Source organism: Sebastes umbrosus, chromosome 15, assembly GCF_015220745.1.
Source record: "Sebastes umbrosus isolate fSebUmb1 chromosome 15, fSebUmb1.pri, whole genome shotgun sequence".
In the NCBI taxonomy this organism is placed as follows: Eukaryota; Metazoa; Chordata; class Actinopteri; order Perciformes; family Sebastidae; genus Sebastes; species Sebastes umbrosus.
In genome coordinates, this window is record NC_051283.1 from 29,485,079 (window position 1) to 29,511,805 (window position 26,727).

General features: G+C 41.1%; 1 protein-coding gene and 1 pseudogene across 9 annotated transcripts in view; both read right to left on the reverse strand.

Moving 5' to 3' along the window:
* LOC119502886 (collagen alpha-1(XIV) chain-like) overlaps nucleotides 1-26,727 on the reverse strand; it is a 209,276-nt gene that overhangs the window by 166,439 nt on the left and 16,110 nt on the right. For 8 of the 9 annotated variants that reach the window (XM_037794155.1, XM_037794154.1, XM_037794156.1 and 5 more), the window contains exons 4-5: nucleotides 21,491-21,634; nucleotides 18,228-18,326 (exon numbers count right to left, since the gene is read on the reverse strand). The exons of the other annotated variant lie outside the window; for it this stretch is intronic. In XM_037794155.1, coding sequence (XP_037650083.1) covers nucleotides 18,228-18,326; nucleotides 21,491-21,634 — 243 coding nt within the window. The remainder of the gene's footprint in view (nucleotides 1-18,227; nucleotides 18,327-21,490; nucleotides 21,635-26,727) is intronic. 9 annotated transcript variants of the gene reach the window in all.
* Nucleotides 18,377-19,902, reverse strand: LOC119502889 (annotated as a pseudogene).

A 26,727-nucleotide genomic window follows, 5' to 3' on the forward strand; every position in this document is an offset into this window, starting at 1 on the left:
TACAGCACCATGTTGTGTACACAACGACAATAAAAAACATGAACAAATCCACATCAACATGTCCAAGTATTGACATATGCGGCAGTGCAAACCCACATCTCGACCGTCCTTGTTCTGCTGCACGTCGCCACAGTTGACACACTGTTCATGCTGACAAGTTTACCCAAAGCCTGGCTCTCCTTCCACACCAACTGTCTCCATGTAGATACAGCCCCCGCTACACAGACATCAACTGTCCAAGTAAAAAAAGGAAAAAGAGAGCAGATGGAGCATCTGAAAACTTGCCACAACTTGATAATTCTCACAGTATATGAGATAGTAATGTAACGGACCGTAGCTGATCCGTGATTCGTCACAGATCAAGCAGCTTATAATAATAATATTAATAATAATAATAAAAACTAAAGTTACGATTTTTTTAGCAATAAAAAAAACAATATTTTATTTCCTCATCATTTGAATTAGAGTTTTTGACGGTTTACACTGACTTTGGGGTGGTTGAAACGATTTTTCGGGACGGTGGTGAAAAGCTTGTATACCAGCTGCTATAACAAAACAAAACAACAAAAACAATCTGTGTCAGACGATATGGCTCATCGACGATCTATTTTTTTCTGCTGATCTGATCCATGATTCAAAAACCCTGAGTTTTGGGATCCGTTGCACCTCTAATATGAGTTATTTTGACAAAAAAACTCTGACATTTAAAAGTTAAGTTAGTCTAAAGTTTTCACAAGGTTTTTTAAACTTGATTTCTAAACCACTGACAAGTAGGGCTTGGCGATAAAACCATCTTGAAAATGTTCACGATAAAATCTTCCAGGAAAACAATGATAAATTTAAGAGATTTTGTTTTCCTCTACCTGAAAAAAAACACTAGACCAGGGGTCAGCAACCTGCGGCTCAGGAGCCACATGCAGCTCTTTAGCTGCTCTCCAGTGGCTCCCTGTGGATTATTAAAAATGGAAATGAATAACTGTTTTTCGTTTACATTTTCATTTTTATTTATCATTGTTGTAGGTCTATGGTACGACGGTATAACGGTATGACGGTATGACGGTATGACGGTGAGACGGTACAGCGGTACGACGGTACGACGGTACGACGGTACAATGCAGTATTAGGGCCACATTGAGGAAAAAAAATAAATCTGAGATTTCGAGAATAAAGTCACAGGTTTACGAGAAAAGAAAGTCGTAATATTATAAAGTAGTAATTTTACGTGCTATTATCTTTTTTTCTAAGTATACTACTAGTGCATTGATATTAGTAAACTTACTACATAAAGCATACTTGGGAAATATAAAGTTGAACTTTACTTAAGTATACTTCATAAAATGAACCTGAAGGATACTATTTTTTGTAAGCGTACTTCCACTTTTTTATGCAAATTCCCAGCAGCCAGTGTGAAAGAGACCTGATTATAAACACAGGAGTGTAAAGCTGAGTCATCCTGAACAAAGAGGAGAAAGCTATAGCTCAGCAGAATACCTCTGGATAAATACAGGTTAGAAAAGTACACATTCATTCTCCAGATACTTGGTGGGGGAAGTCTAAATTAACTGTGACTCAGTTTTTGTCGCACATGCTGTTTTTTTTTTTGTTCTTTTCTACTCAAACACCCCGAACCCCTGATGGGTGGAACAGGAGGTCCAAGCTGTGATTCTATTATTTCTGCCTGTCCTCTGCTGACACGGTCTAATTATTGTGGCCCTGAACAAATGGACCAGGATTTAGACCTCAATAAATGGGTCACGTCGGTCCGACACACACTTGTGCTCAGAGTGAGTGTGTCTGTAATTGAAAGGTCACAAGTCCAAGCTCTGAAACGAGTCCTCGACCGCATGGCATGCTGAAGGGAATACTGTGTCTCTACAACTTGAACTTTTGGAGTCATTCCTGGATTATGAAGAGAGTTTACTCTGCAGGTTGTTTGTATGTTTAAAACTGAGTCCATTACAGCAAATAACAGAAGCAGTCAGACAGATTTAAAATTTCATCTAAACCACTTATTTGGAGTCCAAAGATGGCTGCACGGATGAGCTCCTGTATTTTGTCCCTGAAGACAATAAGTAAACACCAGATGTCGTGAAGAAGACGATGATGTTAATGTCTTCATTTCTTGTATTTAAAGGTTGCTGTCTGGTGACGACTCTGTGCCAAATGTGGGTACATTTTCCGTTTGGTGTTTTGAATAGGGTATCGAGAATCGTGGAATTTCACTGAATTTGTTATCGACTACTACATTTCTGGTATTGTGACATCCTGAATTATCACACGACAACTATGTAACTTTGACAAAAGAGAAGGTGACAAAATGTTCACTGTGACAGCTGCAGAAAATCAAGTCTATGCAAGTTGATTTTTATGGTGTAATGAAATGGAGTGAACTAATGTCTGCTTGCAAGGAAGAAAACCTAAAAAGTGACATTTTGCTTTTAAAAAATGGTCAGCAGTATAATGACATGTAGTGTTCTTTCACCTTCAGCTTACCTCAATTTTACATTCTTATGAGTACATTTGCTCCACATACAGCAGGTTCAGGAATGTAAGAACACACACACATACTTTCCAGTGTCAATTCTGTGCACAGGTGAGCTGACTGAAGCAACAAGACAGTGATGTAACTCAGACCGACAGCCTTGACACAACATACAAACACTGTGTGCTAATTAAGATGGATCACTGAACCGTGTCCTTGAATAATGTGGATTCCGATCGTGTGAGATAGCGTATCAGGATATAAGAGTGATATAATAATAGACAAAGCTCAGTATGTTCATATAACTGTAATGTTACACAAACAAGCCCACACCTGCCTGCCTGCCTGCTGCTCCGCAGCCAAAACGATGCCCTGAAATGTGACACTGAGCTGCAAGATTGTAAAATCCTGAAAAAGATCAACGCAGAGTGCACATTTTAAAACTCCTGCTACCTCCTGCAGATTCTTGTTTGAGCAATGCAGCAATGACACACTAAACGAGGGGCGTAAAATATTAAAACCAATGATGTAACCGTTGACAGGAACCATGTTTTCATATATTTATACTTTGTCTGAACGAGGGTGCTTCGGCATTGTGTTACGTTGTGTTCTCACTTCTGTTTAGAGCGGAAGTGACATTATTTAGCTCAGCGCCGCCCGTCACAAGCGTTAATACATCCATGGTCATCATCTTTTATTTTGCCAAAAAGACGTTTTTAAGCTTTAAAAAAAAGCTGTTATTAAGTTTGAATGTTTCTTCAGGCGAGAAAGTAACCATTTAGATTTCCAATATGTGATCGGTTTAACCAAATCAATTTAGAAATTAGTGCCGATGTTTTGGGAGCAATGAGGAGCTGCTGGCTGTGAGAGACCAGCCGGTCAGGCAGGTCGACAGTGTTTTAGTGATTACTGTCACTACGAAAAGGAGTGGACACGCTGCAGGGTAAACAGGTGCATTGGTACTTTTGTAGCTACGGTGACCAGACGTCCCGGTTTGTCCGGGACTGTCCAGGTTTCAAGCTGACGTGTCCCGAGTCCCGACAAATATTTGTAAAACACACCAAAGTAATATTATACTTACATAGACGTTTATCATATCTATCAATCTAAATACTCATTCACACACCGATGGCTGTGCGCACATGCGTGAACATGGTTGAGCATTAACATTTAAGAGTCCCGGTTTGGGGGTTTGAAAATATGGTTGCCATATTAGTCTAAACCATGAGACACATACAAATGTCCTCAAATGTGATTTCAGGCTATTATCATATGTCGTCCTCCCAGTTAATGATGTATGTTATTAAATATTGTAAATCCGTTTCTGGTAAAACCATTCGATCGCCGCCATGTAGCTGCTTAATCACATGCTTACGGTTTAGCGTCAGCGTTCGAACCGAAAGTGAAAAAATGGGCGGGGCAGCATAAGGTGAATATGATTTTCACATATTGTACACAAGTGTTTTAAAGTATCGGGTACTTAGGATTTCCTTTCAAATTAAAGCACAAATGACTGAACCTTTTCCATCCCAGAACAATGTGTCAGTCAATCTTTAGTCAAAACTCAAACACCTATCAACAACTATCTGCAAACCCATGGACCTTCACACAGTAAATGGCGCCATGGCAACTAGCGTGAGTCACGCTGTTTATCTATGTTGTTTGTGAGACAGTACCTGTGTGAAGTCTCCACTGTTTGTTCTAAAAGAGAATAAAGAGACCCTGGCAGCTTGAAGAAGAGAGAAGAAAAGTGCTATAGAAATAAAGTTATTGTCTGCCTCAGACATCTGTGAATTCTCCGGATGTTCAGGTGAAGACTTGTTCACTGAAGGCCACACTAACAACGAGCAATATTCATGAGCATACTTGTAAAATCTCACATTTGAAAGTCTTATTTAGAATTGTTAGTTGCGCCTCACATCTGTAAAATCAAAGTCTCAAGAATGGTCACACTATCAAATAATATAAACAGTGTAGAAAAGGCGTATTAATGTCACAGTGTTTAGCGTGCAATAAGACTGACTGCAATGTAAATGCATCCACGTATAAATGCTACGGTAAGAGTTAGTGACGTAGTATAAAAAGAGAGATATGGCGGGTGGAGAGTTCCAACAAAACAGCGGACTAACCCGTGTTTGAGACCATTGTTGACCCGTGTTTTGTTTTGTAAGCTACGTTAGTAACGTTTGTAACTGTTGACGGTTTTTTATTGATGTTTGTGACGTGGTTTCTGTAGTCGTGTTATGTTGTTTCTGTGTTTCTTGTTATTTGAAGCCCAACCATGACGTTTTCCATTAACCTAACTAAGTGTTTTCTTACCTGAACCAAAAATTCTTTGCGAGGGATCGCTTCGCTTCCCAGCATTGGGCACTAGATTGGCTGCCACTAGACATAAAGCACTCGGCACCTGATTGGACGAACACTTTCCCCTCGTGGGCTGCTGCTCCCAACTTTCAAACCGGAACCAACTTGGCGGCTCGCTTAGGAGCTTTCTTCACTTATATCACAAAAATAGTTCACCGAAATGCGTTTCTGAAAACATTTTATGCCCGAAATAATCCACACAGTTGCTGAATCTGTCGTTATCTTGGATTGACAACGCTTCGTTTAAAAGTTTCTCGGGATTTTCCAGAGACGGCGAGTAGCGTTGAACGCCCGTGATTTGCATGAATTAGCCTGGACCTCAATTTTATTTAAATGAGGAGCGGCCAACGTGACGCCCCGTCTCTTGAATCGCGCCGCCACGCTACCAGAATGCATTAGACGGCTGCTTACGTAGACAATGAATGGGAAGCGTGGAAAGGATGGAGGCTGTAGACATGTACCATAATTGCGGACGTTTGCGTGGCGTACAAATGACACGCGATAAGGCTAAAATGCGTACTCATGACACGTGGAATGCCCGTGTAATATCGTGGTATTTTTACTAAATACAAAATCTCCTTAAATGCCGTGCCACAAAAAAAAGACATGAAATAAACACTATTAAAAGTACATATGCTTTTGTGTTTGACCTGTTTTTGAAAGTCTATTTTAGTCTGTTGAAAGGAGATCTGGTCCTGAACAGAAGTGACTCTTTACCATCACACAGGATCTGATGCAACTCTCCCTCCTGCCATTTTTATGAGAGGACGAGTCTCAACATAAAAACCTGTCCCGGCTGTTACAGTAGAGTTAGGGGTGAGGTGTGTCATCAGACCTATCAGCAGGGAACATCCCATTACAGATGTTGCACAGCTAAAATTCATCCTGAAGGGTCAACAGGAGGTTCTGCCAAATACTGGTAGGCTGGTGACGGATAAATGGCGGCTGTGTTTTTTGAGTGTGTGCATACACAGGTTTACCCTCTGGCTGTTCAGAAAGCACACACAGCTCTAACTTCACTGCTTAAAGGGCCTTTAATTTGAAATTCAATCAATATAAGTGCAACTACAAAGGGCCTTCAACAACGCAAACAGCTTTTAAACAATGTCTTTACAGGGAGCGGAGGGTGGGAAATAAAACAAAAGCAGCATCTGTAGGCCCAACGAAGCAAACCAAGACCTTTTTGATGATTGGAGTTGAATTAATGAGCACTTTAAATAAAATATAGAAAATGAATGGTTTTTTTTTACTGAACAGAATGTTTATTTTCTATCACAGAAAGAAGAATGACGCCACAAATTTAACTATTAAGGAACACAAAGTACAGTTGAGTTTAGTAAAGCAGACTGGATCTCTCTAATCAGAGATTCTCTGTGCAGGTAGCACTTCCTTGGAGCCAAACGATCAGCCCGAACGGGCACAAGCCCCCGACAGCGCTGCAAGCAGCAATACCAGGAGGCTACCGGGAGCCAAGTAATCGACCCGTTCCAAACGGGCACGCGCTCCGAACGGGTACGCTATGAACGGGCACTGCACTAGTATATTACAAATCTGCTCAAGTTCTGCGTAAATCTACCTGATGAATTCAACTCTTTTACCTCATTAAAACTAAACACAGCAGTTACTAGAATAAAGCTGTAATGTGCTGCATGCTTAGAAGACACAGTAACCTGCAACAAGATCTTTATTAAATATAATTTTAACTAGCTCAAAATACCGATAATGAAGGTTAGGCCCGACAAGACAGGCAGGCAGGTGTATGAGCCGACCTGTAGGGACACCTGCGGATGCCACCTGGGCGCTCTGAGAGCGAAGCGAGAGATTAGATGAGTTATAGTGCTCTCATGTCAGATTACACTCCACATCCATCACACAATGGAGGACAGACGGCAAGAGAATTAGACAGACAAATAGTTTGTCTGATAAGCAGGAAGACGGGGAGGCGCAGACGCCACAGAAAAAGCTGCAATAAAAACCTCATTACATTAAGTCCATTTTACATTATAGCAGGCACTCTGATACAACGTTGGCCTCTTCTTCAGCAGTCAATGTCTCCTTCATCTTCTCCTCAGACAATTCAGAAATCATCACAATACTGGAATTTCTGACGCCAATACAATACCTTGAAAAATATCAATATTAAATACCATTTTTCGATACCACGGGGGGAAAAAAATTACCATTTTCAAACAGGTCCCTTGACCTCTGACTTCAAGATATGTAAATAAAAATGGGTTCTATGGGCGTGTCTATATACATGCAGTACAAATGTGTCATTTTCTCCTTTTCTAAAATGGTGTATTTGAATATTTCTGCATACTGGGGTCCCTAAACAGTCTTGAATTACATAAATTGGGAATCACTGTAAAGCTGAGACTCTTGTGGATCCAATGAGCTCAACTGTATTCATGTGTGATGATGTTAGTCCCCATAGGAGACATTTAATTGACCTCACTGTATAAAATGACCTGTGGTGACCTCTAGGATAATCACAGCCTCATGAAACTTTACAGCCACAAACTAGAGACCTAGAGCATTCAGAGGATGGATGGATCAAACTAGAGACCTAGAACATTCAGAGGATGGATGGATCAAACTAGAGACCTAGAGCATTCAGAGGATGGATGGATCAAACTAGAGACCTAGAGCATTCAAAGGATGGATGGATCAAACTAGAGACCTAGAGCATTCAGAGGATGGATGGATCAAACTAGAGACCTAGAGCATTCAAAGGATGGATGGATCAAACTAGAGACCTAGAGCATTCAGAGGATGGATGGATCAAACTAGAGACCTAGAGCATTCAGAGGATGGATGGATCAAACTAGAGACCTAGAGCATTCAGAGGATGGATGGATCAAACTAGAGACCTAGAGCATTCAAAGGATGGATGGATCAAACTAGAGACCTAGAGCATTCAAAGGATGGATGGATCAAACTAGAGACCTAGAGCATTCAGAGGATGGATGGCTTTCCTAGCTAGATTGACAATAAGGGGGTTTCTGAGCAGTTTACACAGCACAAGTGCTCGCCATCCAATCGCCACTACATGTAATTTTTGCAGAAATCTCCAAAATGTCAAAAGTTTTTGATCCTAATTCATAGCATGGCTTTTTCTATGATGTTCATATCAAGGTCTTGGTGTCTTAATGTGGTATTTTGGAGGGATTAATGATAATTTTTGTAAAGTAGAGTGGTAAAAAATGGTTAAATTTAGTACCAAATCTGTGTAATAAATGGTATCAACCCAAAAATTGCTGCAGCAACTTATAAGACATAATAGAGCATGAGATTGGCAGAGTATTCCCTTTAGACATGAACTGCAGAGCCTGGCAGCCTTGAGGGAGAATTATCTTTACCCTATTAGTAGTACATCCAGTAGGTGACCTGCAGAGACAAGTGTGCAGAAGAGCAGACGTACACAACAACAACACCAGCAGACCAACAAGCAGCCAACTCTTCAGACTGAAAAGCCATGCAGACAGGCAGGCAGCTGTTAAAAGTCTGATCAGCAGCCCAAGAACAGGCCTGTGAGGCTATGGCTGTGGTATTCAGCAAGTGTGGACAAGGAGCGGACTGTCAGCTATTGACACGGAAAAGCCGACAAAGAGAGGTGAAGCTGTTAGAACGGAGAGAGAGAGAGAGAGAGAGAGAGAGAGAGAGAGAGAGAGAGAGAGAGAGAGAGAGAGAGAGAGCTGGAAGCAAGGCAGAGAAATGGTGCTGAGACAGAACTGGAAGTGAAAATTAAGAGAACAGGGAGAAATATAGGACAGCAGATAGTCTCATCGTGATAACAATACGCCTGTGAGCGGAGTGTGTAAAATTGAATTTAATGCTTTAATTGAAAAAAAACATTCAATACTTTCATCAAATTTGACCTGCATTTTATAGTCTCATCGTATCCAGAAGGAGTACATGTGTCTGCACAGTATCGATTAGAACAGGAAGAAGAAGAAGAAAACACAATTTGAGCTATCAAAAGTCGCCTTAACTGCTTCCAGGAACCTGATCTACTGTCCCTCTGGAGCTGAGACAGACAGATAAATAAACTCATGAGTATCAATGTTTGACTTCATATCCTGAGAGGATGGAATAGCTCAGTACTTTATAGTCTTTTTATTGCTTTTATCTTTCTGTTTTTTTATTGTTTGTATCTATTGTTCTGCTTTATCTGTTTAAATGTTACCATAGTTTTGTCTTGCTTGTGTTTACTCACTGTTTGGCTTTCTGTTATTGTCTTGTAATCCTGCTTTTGCTTTTTCTGTCAAAGCACTTTGTAAACTCGGTTTTTAAAAGCTGCTATAAAGTTATTAGGGGCCGGGCAGCTATGCTTGTTTTTGTCGATATTATTATTACATCTTCCTAGGAAATCTGTCTTCTCATGCATGAAAATAAACCAAACTTTGCACAAAGGTCCAGTCCTACATGCTAAACTTCCTCAACTGGCTTTTTGGGCCATTAGTCCTGATGGTGGCGCTACAGCAAACGCCTACATTTTAAAACTTCATTGTTTGTTATGAAATATTCATAACAAATCAGCCGTACATGCTACGACTTTGAAACTTCCACCAAAATGTTCAGATGTTTCAACCTGGCAGGAATTAAGAAGTCCATCACACAAAAATATGCAAACTTATTAAACCCATCCCCTCCATTTTTTTGCTCAACTGACACCAAACTTGCTGCATCTTCAGACCATCCTCCACAAACCATCCACACAGATTTTTGTATTATCAAAAATTGAGCCCACAGTGCATCAAGACGTTTTAGTGTGAACAGTACTGTACACAGCTACTGCAAATTCTCGCTAAATAAAGCTCCAATGTTCATGAAAATAAATGACAACATGTAGAGGTCATGGTAGATGTAGGGGGCTAGATTTCAGTATTTTATCTCAAAAACTGTATTTTTGACAGTATCTTTATCCTCATGTGAACTATTGCATTGTCAATGGAAATTGAGCACTTTTAAACATCTGTTTGTCACTTATGGAGCAATCTTTAATCTTTATTAAAATAAATGAATGACTGATCTCTGTGTTGTCCAGATGAAGGACACATAATTTTGTCTCAAAAACTGAATTTGTTGACACTAGTTTGAAATCTGCCTTTACATGCAACTCTGGCAATTGTCTCAGTCATAGTGTGAAGTAGTTTCCTCCGGGCAGTAAGCTCACCAACATATATAGTGACTTGTTCTTGGTGTCTGAGGTTGTGAATTTGAGAAGGGATTACACCAGAATGAACTTATGCATTAAAGGATTAATGATGATGGACAGTCCTGTACTTCTCATTTGTCTACCTCCTCTTCCTTTTTTTTCATCTTCCTCGTTCTTCCCCAAAATGCCCGGTTCCAACCCACAGCTGCTCAGCAACTATACTCATTATTATTTGTATTAATATTATTTAATTCAACCTAAGATTGATGTTGAATTCACAGTTGAGGTATCATGGCGACAAAAGAAGAAAAAGACAGGGAGGAGAAAATTGGGACATTTTGAAGGAACTGTATCTATCTCTAAAGTCATCCTATCATACATACAGTGTATGTCACAGCTGTTTTAATAAAGAGGGAACGAAAAGGAGGACTGAGATGATGAAAAATAAAACCAATAGTGTCAAAAGACCAAAGATCGAAGAGAGTAATGAGAAAAAGTGATGGAGAGGGAAAAAAAACTGTTCAAACAGAGATAGCAAGAGAGAAAAGCTGATGAAAAAAGAGAGCTGGAGGGGATGATGATGGGGTCGTGTTGGAGGAGTGTGTGTGTGCGTGCATGTGTGCGTGCGTGCCATCGTGCGTGCGTGCAATGGGGGGTGGCTTCAATAAGACAAGCAAAGAAGGTGGTGGAGGTGGAGTCATCTATAAAAAGTAAAGCGTTTCATCACTGGTTGGCTCCTCTCTCCCCCATCTGTCCCTTTTAGCCTGCAGCCAGTTACATTAGTTTGGAGATATAGCAGGTGACTGACACACACACACACACACACACACACTCTGTATATATAGGGTAAAATATACTGCATGCGTTCCAATACCCATACTACCATACTATTTACTATGACAAAAAAAATTCCTAATTAGGGTTGTCAATCGATCGATTTAATCGTGATTAATTGCATGACACTAATGCCAAACTTGAGGCTTCAAAACGTCACTTCCACAAACGAGTGGATGACATCACGGTGACTATACTATACCTCTACTACTTATATACAGTCTATGACTAAAAACCTGATCAATTTCTAGGTGAAATACTTTTCACTCGCAGCAAACTGCAGCATTATTTTATCATTTCAGCCAGATCTTTAATCATTATTATATTTCTCCAGCTCACAGTTGAAGTCAATGGTCCCAATTATAGTTGTAAAGATCAAACGTGTTCAACATAAAACTCTGCTGACCGGTTTTCTGGGAGAAACCCTGAGAAGTCAGGTAGTGTTTCATTTCCACCAAAAAGGAAGCTAGCAAGCATCAGCAGAGTCCTTCTCATTAGTGTTTGTATTAATGGGTAGCGGACTGTAGTTGCTGACGTGCACACTCTCTGTACGATATCCAGGGCATTAATATATCATCAACATCTATTGTCTATGTAAATATGTCGCAAATTCGCATCTCTGCCGGTATGAATAGTTTATTCGTCACGCCCTCCGTTGTGTAAAAGACCTTCAGTCAAATGTTTGCTGACATAACTTTGGGCTCTGCCACCTTTGTCTTTTACATTTTATAGCCCAATTAATCCAAAATGTAAGTAGTATCGGTATCTTGGTTCATTTCTTTATTCAACTTGTTTTGATTCTTGATTCTTTTCCTCTCTCTCTCTCTCTCTCTCTCTCTCTCTCTCTCTCTCTCTCTCTCTCTCTCTCTCTTCCTCCTTCTTACTTTTCCTCCCGCTGAATATTTTGAACATTCTCTGACTCTTTGGCCAAATGGCGACTCTTGCTGCCAGAGCCGAGGCGGAGGCCACGCGACATGGCGTGCCACGGGATCTTTGACAAACATCGCCAACTGTTACTATGTTGGTCCCAGTCAGACCTCGCTCTCACTCTTCCACTAATGGCCTGCCTCCTCCAGTGACAGCTTCTGCTGCTGGACGACTTCATATTTATATGAAAGTCTGGAAGAACTGGAGGAGAGACAGTTTGAGAAAGAGAGAAAGGATGAACACGCAGGTGATTTTCACACTAGATTTAACCTCTGACTGAACTATATGACAGGATCTGCATTATGATAATCTATATTAGCTATTACATTATATCATGTAAGCCATGTTTTTAAGCCTAATAATCATTACTTTTACATCAACATACTGTGTACTATGTTGTTATGTTACTAATAAATGGTGTTTTCAAACCAATATTGCTTATTATTTACTTTTTAGGGCTGTCAATTGATTAAAGTAGTTAATCACGATTAATGGCAAATTAATCACACATTTTTTTTCTGTTCAAAATGTACCTTAAAGGGAGATGTGTCAGGTATTTAATACTCTCATCAACATGGGAGTGGACAAATATGCTGCTTTATGCAAATGTATGTATATATTGACTATGACTTGCCCCAAACTGCATGTGATTATCATGAAGAGGGCATGTCTGTAAAGGGAAGACTCGTGGGTACCCATAGAACCCATTTTCATTCACATATCTGGAGGTCAGAGGTCAAGGGACCCCTTTGAAAATGGCCATGACAGTTTTTCCTCGCCAAAATTTAGCGTAAGCTTGATTGAATTCACTCTATAGCTTTAAAACTGAGCCGCTACAACCTAAAAATCACAAGTTGCGTTAATGAGTTAAATAAATTAAATTTCAAACTGTTGTTTTTGTCATGAATACTTTTACACTGAATATTACGCAGCGAAAAAGTGAAACCTTTTTTTCAGAACAAGGTTGATTTTTCTGAGCTTTCGCACTGTGAATGAAGGCATCAACCGATCACGTTGCACGGAACGGGTTGAGTTGCGCCTATATCTACGAAACAACAGCACGGCTCCGTATAGTGCGAACCAAAACGGCAAAATTGATTACTCCATTCAACACTGACAATGGCAGAACATACCAGATCCACTTCCTTCCGTTCTTACCTTTCAAAATAAGACATATATTCGCAGAGGAGTATTTCGTAAAGGTCTTAACACTACAACCAGAGAGTTTAGATGCAAAGAGACGAAACTCCGGTATTTTTTTGACAACAGCTTCTGCTGCCATTTTTGGACTGAAAGCATTTATTACATTTATAATATTTTACTGTTCAACACAGGACATTTCTGTAGAATATGACAATAGAATAAAAATCATTTTGTTTTACTTTTTGTACGGCAGTGTTTAGGCAGACGTTTTCCTAGCGTCCGGTAGTCGCTTTCAGTCCAAAATGGCGGAAGCATAGCTCTGCTGCTGGGCGCTTTTAATTGACTTTCACTACTTGGCGATATACATTCCTTAATGCTACAACTACACAAAACTACACTAGTAGCTATTGCCAGTTTCTGATGTGTAAGATTTCACATGTTTGCTAACATCTGCACAAAGCAGGTTTCTATTTCAATAAAATATTTTATGTAGAAGTCAAACTCTTCAATTATCTACATGAATGTAACTTCTAAAATAAGCTCACCGATGTGGACGTTAGTGATGCCAGTTTATTCTGAATGGTGAAAGTGACGTTTGCAGAAAATGTGCATTTCATATGCTGCTTTGGCTTCCGTTTGTGGTAATAAATATTTGTAAAAATATAGTTATTAGACCGTTAATAGACAGATATAGACAGAAGAAAGAGAAGAAGACTGACAGCGAGTAGTAATCTTGCAACACCCAACCAGCAGTAATGAGTCCGAAAAAAGGACTTTTATGGAAGTCCAAGCTGTAATTATCTCAGCGTTTTGGATCAGATCCCTTTGGACTCTCGCTGCTCGCCTCCTTCCTCCCTCCCTCCGGTCTGCCACCGCCTCGCCTCGCTCTGCTTTGACTCGTCTTGTGCAGCGAGTGCAAACACAGCCGGTGAAGTCTAGCACCCATTTTAAAACATCTGTCGAGCCATAAGTACTCTCACTGAGAAATGGCTGGCATCAGATCTGTCACATTTGTAAAAGAGTCACTCGAACATCTTGAACATCAGTAAAGTGTTGACGTACAGAAGCAGCTGTCCTCCATTCTGCTGATTTATCACGCTTCAAAGGGTCCCATATTATAGGAATATAAATGTCCCCATATTTCTGTACATATAATGAAGGGATGAAGAGGATCAAGATATTCTAATTAGATTTCATCAGAATGGTTTAATCATCAAACTATTGAATTTGAAAATTCTTTTCCTTTTTTCAAACATTCTCCAAAAATACATCTCCACTGAAGTTGCTCCTGATTGGCTATCGTCACTAAAGGACCACTAAAATCCATCCAATCAAGCCGGCGTTTCAACTGGACTTTTACCAACTGGATTGTTAAAAGTCATCCCAAAACATCTTTTTATGTCTACAGCTCTCCAGGGTCATTCCTGCACCTGGTGACAACTAAAAACAGCCCAGTCTCTCTAAATGGCAAGTTACACTAGTGCAATCACAACGCCGTTCTTGCTTTTGGCGTGTCATGTGTACGCCATGTAGTCTGTACTGACAGCGTGAATATGTTCCGCTAATGAGCTAGTGACGTCTGAATAAAAAGTGAGAAAGATAATGGGGGGGGTGGAGGGGAGGTGGATAGGTCCAACAAACAGAGAACTTTCAACCAGGAGACCGGTGTTCGTTTCCCAAAGTATTGTTGAGTTATTATTAAGTTACGTTAGTGACGTGTGCTTCTTTTACGTTGTTTACGCACGTATTTTACTTCGTTTACATACTTATTATAAGCCCAACCGTGATATTTTTCCTAAACCTAACTAAGCAGTTTTGTTGCCTAAACAAAACCGTGATGGTTTCACGGTAACGACGTGGCGTGAAATGACACACAAAAAGCTTAAAATGCATTATCATGATCCGCGGAATGTCCTTAAAATGCTATAGGGAATGGGAATGTGACGTCACCGATAGCAGGTTGGCCATTTTTGGGGTATAAAGGGTAAGAGTGCCATCCTCTGGCTGTTTACTGCAAGTGTCAAAAGATAACACAAAATAAGATTCAAAAGACTAATTGTAGTATATACACACAGTATAGTAGCCTATACAGTCAGACACAAAGGTAGGCTACCGTTATGGGGCTAATTTTGCAAGATACTGGTAGATTAAATAGCCAACGTTTTCTTAGTATTCAGTTAGCATAACATTATCTAGCTTATCTCTGTCCGGATGATTGTGTTGTTGGCCTTTGGCTTGTAGATCTTAATGTCTTATACCTACCTGTTTTTAAACTGGACATTGGCCTCAGCGCCGGTCGCTAGAGGTCGCTGTTATTTTATACCTTCTTTCTGTGATCTACCATGTGAATAGATGCTAAAACCTACTAGTAGGTGTAGTAACCCCCTACTGACCCACATCTATGGGGCTTATAGCGACTGATAATGCCCATTTAATAGCCTGACAACAGTCTCATCGGGTGAAAAAAAAAAAAGAAAAGAAAACGCTATGTGGACACAGGCCCTAACTTCCATAAGAGCAATAAAGTTTCATCTAATTTCAGGTCTGATGCTGCCATACTTTAACACTGGTTGCATGGCTCCGATACCACGTGAAAAAAAAAAAATCAGTAATTGCATGAAACCTCGGACAGGATTAAAATGACCCCAGGACTTCAGGGTTAGCCTTAGAATAGGCTAAGTAATTTCAGGTAGAGGTATAAAAAACTCCTGACAGGTTTGTAAAGTTTCTGCCGTCTGGAGGAAAAAAAAAAAATACCAATCACCAAACCTCTCCTGGCGAGGTCCGGCGCTGCAGAGAGAAGAATAAGATCCCCTTTTAGAGGAGTCAGGCTGTAATTGCACGGGAAGTGATGAGGCGATGGAGTGAAATGAGATCTGCCGTGAGGAGAAAGCTCAAGTTGTGTTGCAAATGTCGAGTATTTTTTCCTTTCGTTCTCATTCTGAACTAAGAGACAAAAAACATGCTGCAACTACAGACAAAATAAATGTGGCGAGGCTGATTGAGATGCACTAATAAGTAGATTTAGACACCAACAAAAAAAAAAAAAGAGATTTGAAATACCAAGTATTTATCCCGTTGTGAGGATTTTGAGAGCAGAAGCTGTAATTTGGGTTTGAGACGGCGGCTAACCGCCTGCCAGAAGTCCCATCTGCACCATCATTAACACCATCCCTCCATTTCAAGGCTTCACAACACAACAGCACTCACACAAAGGGACACGTCACATTCTCAAAAGCTGCAAAGGAACACGGCACAACATCAGGTTTGTGTCAACAAAACATGGCGAGGTTTCACCCTGCGTTTAAGCTGCAGCAGTTTTTCCAACAAAAGGTTTATTGAATTCTTTTTGGTTTGGATGCAGACAGAAACGAAAATATCATCATGGCTGCTATTCAAACGTGTTTCCAATATTTTGTCCACCGCTATATACATTCATAGGGGAACAAAACATGGGAAAGACCTGTCAACACATCAGAGGCCTGTACTACGAATCAAGTTCAACAAACCTAGGGTATCTTCTCCTTATCTGGCTCAACTTCTATTACTCAATCTGGCTACGAGCGCGTTCACATAAAAGGGGCGGGGTTTGCCGCATCTGACCAATCACAGACACGGACAAGTCTACTGTCAGCAGAGCGCCACATTTTACAAACTAAGAGCAAACTGTAATATTAGACAAATATGAAGAAGTTAAACACAAAATCCAGACTAAAAGTAAAACAGTATACAGATTTATAATCTCACTGCCCATCTACAGTAGAGCACAAGTAGATCTGACTATAATTACGTTGTGTATTCCGTTAAGTTAATTTGTCACTTATAGAATAGAAGATACTTTATTATTCTCTTTAGGGAAATTGTGGCGTGCATGACAATTTCATTCTTCTTTCGGCTGCGCCCCCGACCTCGGCCGTGTGAAACAGACTTGGGAGCAAATAAAAAGTGAGAGACTTGGAGATAAGCTAGTTACGTTTATATCTATTGTACATTGTTATCTTGATAGCTACGCTCTGATTACTGTAAGAAAAGTAGAAAAAAGGCGCTGAATTTGGGGAATCGGCTCGTGACATGTCATAAACCGTCCGAGTTGTACACTGCTGACGAAGCTGAAATTCGGTCCGACTCTAAAATGAGTTTTGCGGTTCAAAATTCGTCCGAGAAACGGGCTAAAATCGTGCAGAGTATGCCCAGCTTTAGCACCGGTTACGCTGGCGATATACCCCAGTAAGAAGTGAACCACCGTCGAAGGACAGAAAACCCTGAAGGGTTAACCCTGAAGTTACCTCGCTGACCTCAAATCCTGCTTCATAGTACAGGCCTCAGCTCACCGACATAACAGCAACACTAACAACACACACAACATGACCATAAAAGTGTTAATTCAAACACTTAAATTCTACTTTTTTGCAAAGCTTTGAGATATTTTGTTGAGGTATGAATCTAAAATTGCAACACAAAAGTGCATCTGTGGTCTGCTGTGTGACAGAGACACACACTTCTTACCTGCTTGTTTCCTTGTTTCCCTTGTGGTGTCTGATTGTGCACCTCAGCATGTGGCTCTTACAATCACTTTCTAAATTATAATAGCTTTGTTTACCACGCTCGTCTCTCAGTTCATTTCCTGATTGTTGCAGGCTCTTGCTTCAATTCTCTGTTGCGCACCGTTTCATTTCCTTTCCCTCCGTTTTCTCGGGAATGAGGCTCGATGGTAATCGCCGTGTTAGTGCAGGAATATTACAATCGCAGGTCTTCTTCCTCCTTCAAATGAGTGAGGATAGTAAAAATAAAACATCACTAAATGGTTGCTTAACTGTCTCTGGTTGACAGGGTGAATCCAACTTGTTCCAAAGCTGTTTGTGATAAAACTCTGAGGCCTTTCCAGCTTCCACTTACCTTTTTTTTGTTGTGCCATTTTCCTCAGCCAAAATCTCAGGTCAAGGTATTAAAAATGACAGCTTCATGTGTCAGACTTGGAGCAATCCTTTTCAATAATTTTCCTTCACAAAAAGAGGAGCTGTCTGGAGAGTCTGCAGCTCTGTCTTCTCCAATTTGTAAAAAACGTGTTCTTGGTTACAGGACGCTTTTCTTACTTTCCCTTTCGAGGTTGTTCTTGAAGAATGACAGGTTGTCTTCCTGACAAGACGTTTCAAAGAGAATCCCCTTAAAAAAAAAAAATCTTCCTCTGCTCTTGTTACACAGGAGAGGTCTTCAATCCAGACGACCAGAGACTCAAAGCAGACAGATGCGTCAATCTTTTCCGGTTCAGTGTTTCCGTTCGCCCGGTTTTGCCTCCCGTTTCGCCGCCGAGGATCTTACCTTCTGAGATCTCGTTGTTCTCGTTGTTCTCGTTGTTCTCGGTGGCACCGCTGTCTTGTCTCCTCTGAGACCGAACCGCCTCGACTCCTGATTGCTGAGCTGGAAGAAATAACACATGAGTCTACATTAATGAATAGTGGGAGAGGAGAGGAGAGACACAGTGACTTGGCTGGGATCAATCCATTTCAATCAATGAATCAACCAATAAAACGCAACAAGAGAATAAAACAGACAAAAAAATGCAAAGGAGCTTTCATTTTGTGTTGATTTGGGCGGCCCCTGTGGACAAAAGCGGTAACATTTCCATGAGCACCACCGCATTCTGTTGTAAAGATATGCAGCTGCCAGACTCCCTTTAGAAAATCTCTAATTTTACTGCAGCAGGGTCTGACAGTCTTGCCGCTCAGTCCTGGTTCTGGTTCTCCCGTGCCTGCCTTCCCTCCAGCGTGCTCAGCAATACGGCCTGGACCTCCAGCAGCGTGGTGTCGGTGTTGACTCCAAGGAAGAAGGCGGTGAGCTCCAGGTCCCGCAACCGCAAATGGTCCTTGCTGCCCTGCTGCAGTTTCTGGCCGCTGGCACATGCATTGTAATTTCCCGCCGAAGTCGATGTACAGGTCATCCTGGACCACGTGAGAGATCCTCTCAATCACCTCGTCTTTGGCCAGTCCTATCTGGATCAGCATGGATTGGCGGGGCAGCGAGGTGAAGCTCTGCTCGTGGCCAGAGGAGGAGTCGCTGGATTTTTTTTTTGCTGGATCAGGGTCAATCCGCTGTGTGCTGGTCGCTGCCGGAGGCCCCGCTAGAGTCTGAGCTGTAGGAGTTTCTCCTGCATGCCGTAAATCGTTTCGTCTAATGTCGCAGGGAATCAGACCCGATGAAGCGTTAAGAAATAGCCAATCTTCTTGCTGATGGTCTCGTTTACTTATGTAGGTCATACAGAGGCATCAGTATTACACTGAGACTGTTTCACCAGTTAAAAGTTCCTCACAGTAACTCTAAGAGAGGGGAACTTAATGTTTCTAAAAATCCCAAGAATAGAATCGACCAGAATAGATACCATAACAAATCTGAGTGTATTTAAGCTTTTATGTAAGAAATCAGCCAAGTGGCAGCGACTGAAAAACAACATCAAAACCTCACTTACTTTGATCAATTAGGCACAGTGTGATTAAAGTTTAGGTCCTGATGAGCCCGAGGATCTCTCTGAATCAACACTGATGCTTTCTGTTTTAACACAAGTTGGCTCCGCATTTCAATTCGGCCAAACCGTCAACACTTATATATTTATATTTGTTATAATCAATCACTCAGTTGGACCCCATCTTTAAGATCTGCTATTCAGTTAACTTGACTGCCAGTGGAGAGTTTTTACAATCCAATACTGTTTAAATGTCAAACATCATCACCCACATTTAGATTCTGACTTCATAAGTGCTGCTACACAGTGTTTTTCATTAACATAACATTTGTCACACAGGAGGACTTAAATAATATCACACGAGAGGGAGTGCTGTTGTTCTGAATATCAACACGGCTGTGATTCGGTAATAATTCGATTCAGCAATAAGCGACTAAAGATTATGATTTGTTTGTTCCTGCACACAAGGGCCAAATAGTGCTGGCTAGACGACCGGTCATCAGAGCAGAGCATCTCCAGAACTGCAGCTCTTGTGGGATGTTCCATGTCTGCAGTGGTCAGGACCTACCAAAAGTGGTCCAAGGAAGGAGAACCGGTGAACCAGCGACAGGGTCAGACCCGAGGCTCATTGATGCATGTGGGGAGCGAAGGTTGGCCCGTGTTGTCCGATCCAAAAGAAAAGCTACTGGAGCTCAAACTGCTGAAAAAGTTAATGCTGATTCTGATAGAAAGGTGGTGTTTGTTGGGGCTGCGTAGCCGCAGACTGGTCAGGGTGCCCGTGCTGACCCGTGTCCACCCACCAAAAGCGCCTACAATGGGCACTTGAGCATCAGAACTGGACCACGGAGCGATGGAAGAAGGTGGCCCGGTCTGATGAATCACGTTTTCTTTTACATCATGTGGATGGCGACGAGTTGGAGGTGTTGACTCGGCCTCCAAATTCTCCAGATCTCAATCCAATGGAGCATCTGTGGGATGTGCTGGAAAAACAAGTCCGATCCGCGGAGGCCCAACCTCGCAACTTACAGGACTTAAAGGATCTGCTACTGACGGCTTGGTGCCAGATACCACAGCAGACCTTCAGAGGTCTAGTGGAGTCCACGCCTCGACAGGTCAGGGCTGTTTTGGCGGCAAAAGGGGAACCTACTCAATATTAGGCAGGTGGTCATAATGTTATGGCTGATCGGTGTATCTGGCAACTAAAAACTGGGCCACTTGCTAATGTCTTCTACCAACTCCCTGTTAGCACACGGATATGGAAAGTCTATTTGTTTAGGTTGCATTCACGATCTTTGGTGGTTAAAGCCCTTTGAATACGTTGACAATCTATCCCACTCCGCCGTACTTCCGCACATCATCATTGCTTACAAACTGTAACTATAATGCGATATTATGCCATTTATTTAGTTTTGAAGAGCAGCATGATATTCTAAATGCTGAGTCAATGGGCTTTTCCACCCTGATGTGATACATTTCTGGAGGAAACACTCCTATGGATTTCTGCATTACAAATCCTGCTTAAAAAGTCTATGTGTAGTATTTATTTTTTTCTTGAAGCTCAGTACGACAAGTAAATACCAGCAGGTTGCTGAATGTCAGAGACTGAAGCAAAGTAAACAACTCACTGGGCATATTTTTTACATTCACGACTAGCACAGTGAGTTGAGGCATGCAGTCGTTGCAGTTTGAATTCGCTCTTTGTTCAACTTGTCTCGCACTCCTCCACCAAACACACAACATTAGCCAAAGAAACAGCGGAGGCATCACTGAATCACATAGTACCGCTGTCTTGCTCTGCGGGGTTCAAAACTCTCAAGCATATTGCTCTCTTGGCCACACCCCAATCAGTGATGTCACAGCAGGCGTTCTGACAATCACAGCTGATGGAAAGCACCCGCTGTGACATCACTGATTGGAACCAGAAGTGCAGCCTGATGTCACATAGAGATCAGTTCAGTTTTCTGTCAACTGTGATTCAATGTGGCTGCCACCTTTTACATCAGAATGTCTCTTTTAATTATACTTCTGTAAACCTCCAGTCTGAACATATCTGGAGGCATCAATCTAACACAGCTTGTATCAGCCTTCAGATTCAGTCGTACTACTGAGGGTGAAAGTCTCTTACCTTCATGTTTGGCCTGGAGAGGTTTACTCTGCTGTCCTCCACCGACTGCAATTATCTTAAAGTTGTATTCTTTAGAGGGGTCAAAGTCATCGATGAGCAGCTTTGCTTCCTGCTTCGATACCTGAGTCTCCTTCTGCTCTCCACCTGTTCCGGGGTCAGAAAAGAACAAACACTGAGCTGCTGAAGTCTGATGGTCAACACGTCTAAAGCTATGTTCACACTACGAGCGACAAAAGTGACAAAACGGCCAAGTATGGCCAGCTACATTGCCTGTGAGTCGCCGCTGAAGTGTTGCTCAAGTGCTCATTGACGTAGTTATGTCATTAAATAGCAGTGCGAACCGGCTAACGTCATTTTTTTAGATGGAACGGAAAACAGGGTGAAACAAAAACGAGCACTTAAAAAAGTTGAGACCAGCTCGTTTGTAGCACGACAACTGTCAGGATTCAGTAGCTTCATGTCACCAGCTTCCACTGAAAATGCACACAGCATTAAGAGTGAAGAAGTCTGACCGACAAAGTGAAAAAAGAGGCAGGTCGAACATTTTTCGAAAAAATTTGTAGATAAAAGTGCAGGTTGCTTATTTACACACAATATTTGCTTATGAGCAAGCTACTCACTAGCTAGCAAGAAGTGGCAGAGGCGTTGATGCACGATTTGTTCACTTCCAGTGGTTCTTCTCCATAAGGTCATGTTTGGACAATTTAAAATGAAAAGGAAGGCTAAAATGTATAAGAAACAAAGCACCGGCACTCACAGATAAAGGGTCTGTTTATTGTGAGCATAAAAACTAACATGTTTTAGCAATAGCTATAGCTGAAACGTGTGCTTTGTTTCTTTTCTTTGCCACTGCCGTGCACCCGATAGTGTTCAGGATTTGGAGCCGTGTTCCCTGCTACTTTCCAAGGATAAAATATATCTAAAATCGATAAATCACCTTGCTGCAGTGATGTACAAAATAATAACTTCAAATAACTTCGTATTCAAACAGCAAAAGTTTCAATTCCTGAAGGAGCGATTAAACTTCGTTCGTACATTTACAGGAGGCGGAGGCCTTCGCCCACTGCAGGTCAAATGTTATAAACTTGTGTTGTGTAGAAATATCAACACAATGAGTTGTGGACTTTTGGGACAAAGTCTTTTTAACACCTGACCTGCACTTAAACTCTGCTGGCCTGGAGCAGCAACACATGGATCAATACGACACAAATGGAAACAGACGGACTATAAAGGTGATGGGCGACTGGTAAGAGCTGGAAAAGGAAAGGAAGGAAGTAAAGGCAGAAAGGAGGATGAGAAGAGGAAGTAAAGACAGAAAACAGCATCTTTTATATAATTTTAAAATACTTGACAAATCTCCCTTTAAGGTACATTTTGAACAGATCAAAAAATTGAGATTAATTTGCGATTAATCACGATTAAATATCGTTTGACAGCCCTACTTCCATTAAATTTGGAAGTGACACGATCGCTTAAACTGCCAAGAAAAGAACAGGAACATTTAGAAGCCCTCTGGCATCACAAAGTGAGCAGAGGAAAGATTAACTTTATTAACGCCTGAGGTGACGACAGTTCATCACAGCGATGCCTGGGTCCGTACCTTTGAATCCACCCAGTTGACAACTCTGCCTGACACCAGATAACGTCATAGAGACCAGAGGCAAAACAAATAAGAACACACAGTAAAAAGGTACAAACCAAGAATATGAACAAAACTTTAATAATCAAAATCAAATAAATCAATCAAATGAAATGTTTTCAGCATCTAATCCTGCCAAACGTGATTCGCTGTCGTAGCAGCAGAAGGTTTGGCAGAAGTCAGCAGTTTACAGTGCGTAGGTTTCTATTTCCTGGCTTTGAGAGAGAGTCTATCATGTCCACAGATATTGACTGAGAAGTCCAAGATCATCGGAGTTACACATGCAAATTAGTTTAAGAGTTTGTGATGAAAGAAAAGTGCTAATTCCTTCTTTGATTTGTTTTTTTGTGCGATAAAATTCAATTTGTCGTGTTGCCTTCTGCTCAGTTCTTCTGCTTTTGCTGCTGCTGCAGAACAAATGTTCCCACTAGGATCAATAAATCTCCTTAAATTGTCAGTGATCAAAGTCAATTTCTTTATGTAAGAATGATTGATTCAAAAAATCTACTTTCCACCGTCTGCTCCTACAAAAGAACTGCAAAAACAGGAACTGCTTCCTTAAACTCTTGAATTACAAAAGTGTATCTTCAACAATTAAGACATTTTTTTCCCAAAAAATGTTACTCCAGTACAGCTACATTAAATAATAATCAGTTTGTCTTCACATTCTGGCCGTTAAAACTTGTTCTGTATGTTGCACCTGTCTGTATCTGTCCAAACTATGACGAAGTATGAGTCATGAAAAGACAAGCTCAATGAAACCATCCGGCAGAGCTCCACAAAAACTCCCCGCCGTTTAAGAAAATTAACTACCGCTCCGTCACCGCTTTTCCACATTCATTACACTCACGCTGCTACCAGCGGCCTACAGCGAGCAGATGATCGTCCCCGTCATTCACCTCCCTCTCTCGGCCCAGAAGGCAGCCGTCGCTGCACTTCCACTTTTCTTTTTTTTTTTTTTAAATCAGATTTTCTTTTCTCTCCATTTTTCTTCAAATCTATAAGCACTACCCAAAGGCAGCGTGCTGCACAGCGAGCTGTGTGGGCATGTCTCAGAAATGAGGCCATCATGCTTTGGTGAAAATGTCAAGCCAGTTTTGAATGTCTGTGAATATGAAAAAAAGGCAGTGAAGCTTTATAGCACATGTGAGGCTCGTTGCTGTTAGACTGAAAAGAATTTACATCGTTTGATGAAAGAGAAAGGCGTCCCGATGTTTGAAGGGAACTACATGTCATCATTCAGAACCAGCAAATCCCTCACTTAGAAACATGTTTTTGCTCTTTGACAGAAGCTGCAGATGAGCAGATTTTGTCTGGATTTGTCACCCTCTCCCCGCTTTACCTTTTATTTATCTAAACCCAACATCCGTCTTTCCATTTACTCTCCATGTCTCCCCGGCTCCATCCTTCATCCTGCCCTCTAGTATCTCCCTCTTTTTTATATTCCTGTGTCATTCCCTCCGTCCATTCGACTCTCCTCCCTGTAGTGTCAGGGGACGGCCGCCGGTGCTTACTGCATCTTATCTGACATTTTCTCCATTACTGTGATCAAACAGACGGCCGAGCCTTACCAAAAGCTACAGGTTTACTTGGCCGTGGGCTGACAGCAGCACCAGTGGCAGAGGTTGACTTCACCTTCAGACTTCAGGCCACAATGGATCAGTGCGTCCAGCAGCGCAGAGGTAAATAAATAAATGAAGTGGGCAAGTCTGTATCTCTGGTAAAATGTTCCCTTTCAGGAACAGTCTCAGGTTAAAGAAAAGGCACCAGCACTCTAAAAAGATGCTCCAGATATATTTATACAGACATTAACAACATTTCAACATTATTTGTCTCCATCAGCAAATATTCAACTTAGACTTCACCTGATTAAATCAAGATGAGACTTGTGAAATGTGATGGGTCTTTGTCTCTTTGTGTAAATGAGTCTATTCTGATTGTTTTAAGATGTTGCCTATGTTAGGGATGTTAATCCATTCAAATATTTAATCGCGATTAATCGGAAAATAACCACACATTTATCAATTCAAAATGAATTTGGGAGTGGACAAATAGGCTGCTTTATGCAAATGTATGTATATATTTATTATTGGAAATCAATTAACAACACAAAACAATGACAGATATTGTCCAGAAACCCTCACAGGTACTGCATTTAGCATAAAACAATATGCTCAAATCATAACATGGCAAACTGCAGCCCAACAGGCAACAACAGCTGTCAGTGTGTCAGTGTGCTGACTTGACTATGACTTGCCCCAAACTGCATGTGATTATCATAAAGTGATCATGTCTTTAAAGGGGAGACTCGTGGGTACCCATAGAACCCATTTACATTCACATATCTGGAGGTCAGAGGTCAAGGGACCCCTTTGAAAATGGCCATGACAGTTTTTCCTCATCAAAATGTTGCGCAAGTTTGGAGCGTTATTTAACCTCCTTCATGACAAGCTAGTATGACACGGTTGGTACCGATGGATTCATTAGGTTGTGTAGTTTCATATGATACCAGTATCTTCACTCTAGCTTTAACGGAGCCCGCTACAACCTAAAAATCGCAAGTTGCATTAAAGAAATTAGTGGCATTTGCGTTAACGCTTTATTATCTTGTTAATGTGGACAGCCCTAAAAAAAAAAGGCATTAGCTAGATACCAGTTAGCTAACGAAAACAACGATTCTTAGTTTCAGGTGATTATACACTGATGAAAACAGTTATTAATATTATGTTCCATTTCTGCTAATAGATCTCCTGAAATGTTACACACTGTTCCTTTAATAAATCATCTTTTTGGGAGCATGTATTCAGGCATATTCTTCTCTTGAGATAGTTTTTTGCCTTTGTGCCTACAAACATGATATCATGTTGGGATGAGCATACACTACTTTGGAGCGCCCAGTAAACAACAGCTCAGAAATCAACAGTCTCTGTTCAATTCTATTGACTGAATAAGTTTAGAAAGTGTTAGCTTTATAAAGCAGTCAGGAGAGAGCAGAGGACCAACAACAACTCAGAAGAAGAAGAAGAAGTATTAGAAAAAGAAGAAAAAGAATAAGAATAAGAATAATAAGAATAAGAAAAAAGAAGAAGAAGAAGAAGGGCGCCTGGGTTAGCTCAGTTGGTAGAGCGGGCGTCCATGTATCAAGGCTTGGTCCTGACCGCGGCGGCCCGGGTTCGAATCCGGCCTGTGGCCCTTTCCGCATCCACTCTCTCTCCCCCCTTTCCAAGACTATCCACTGTCCTCTCAATAAAATGGAAAATGCCCCCCAAAAAATAACTTTATAAAAAAAAAAAAAAAAAGAAGAAGGACAGGAGGAAGAAGATCTTAAATTGTTTTGTTTGTTCCAAAGGGAACATTTAATAGGACATTGATTCACAACGTCTCATCAATAACTGCATCAGAAGATGTGAAGCTCTATAGACCTGAGGTTCATGAGTGACTTGGTTGTTTGAATGGATCTCTATGGAGAGAACATCAGTGGTACGTTCAGGAGCAGAGGACCGTTTTTTACAGCAGCTGCACCTTTCTCCACTCCAATAAAACATCTCTTTGCACTCTGACGTCTTCTTCAGAGGGAAGAATAACCAGAACAGAAAGG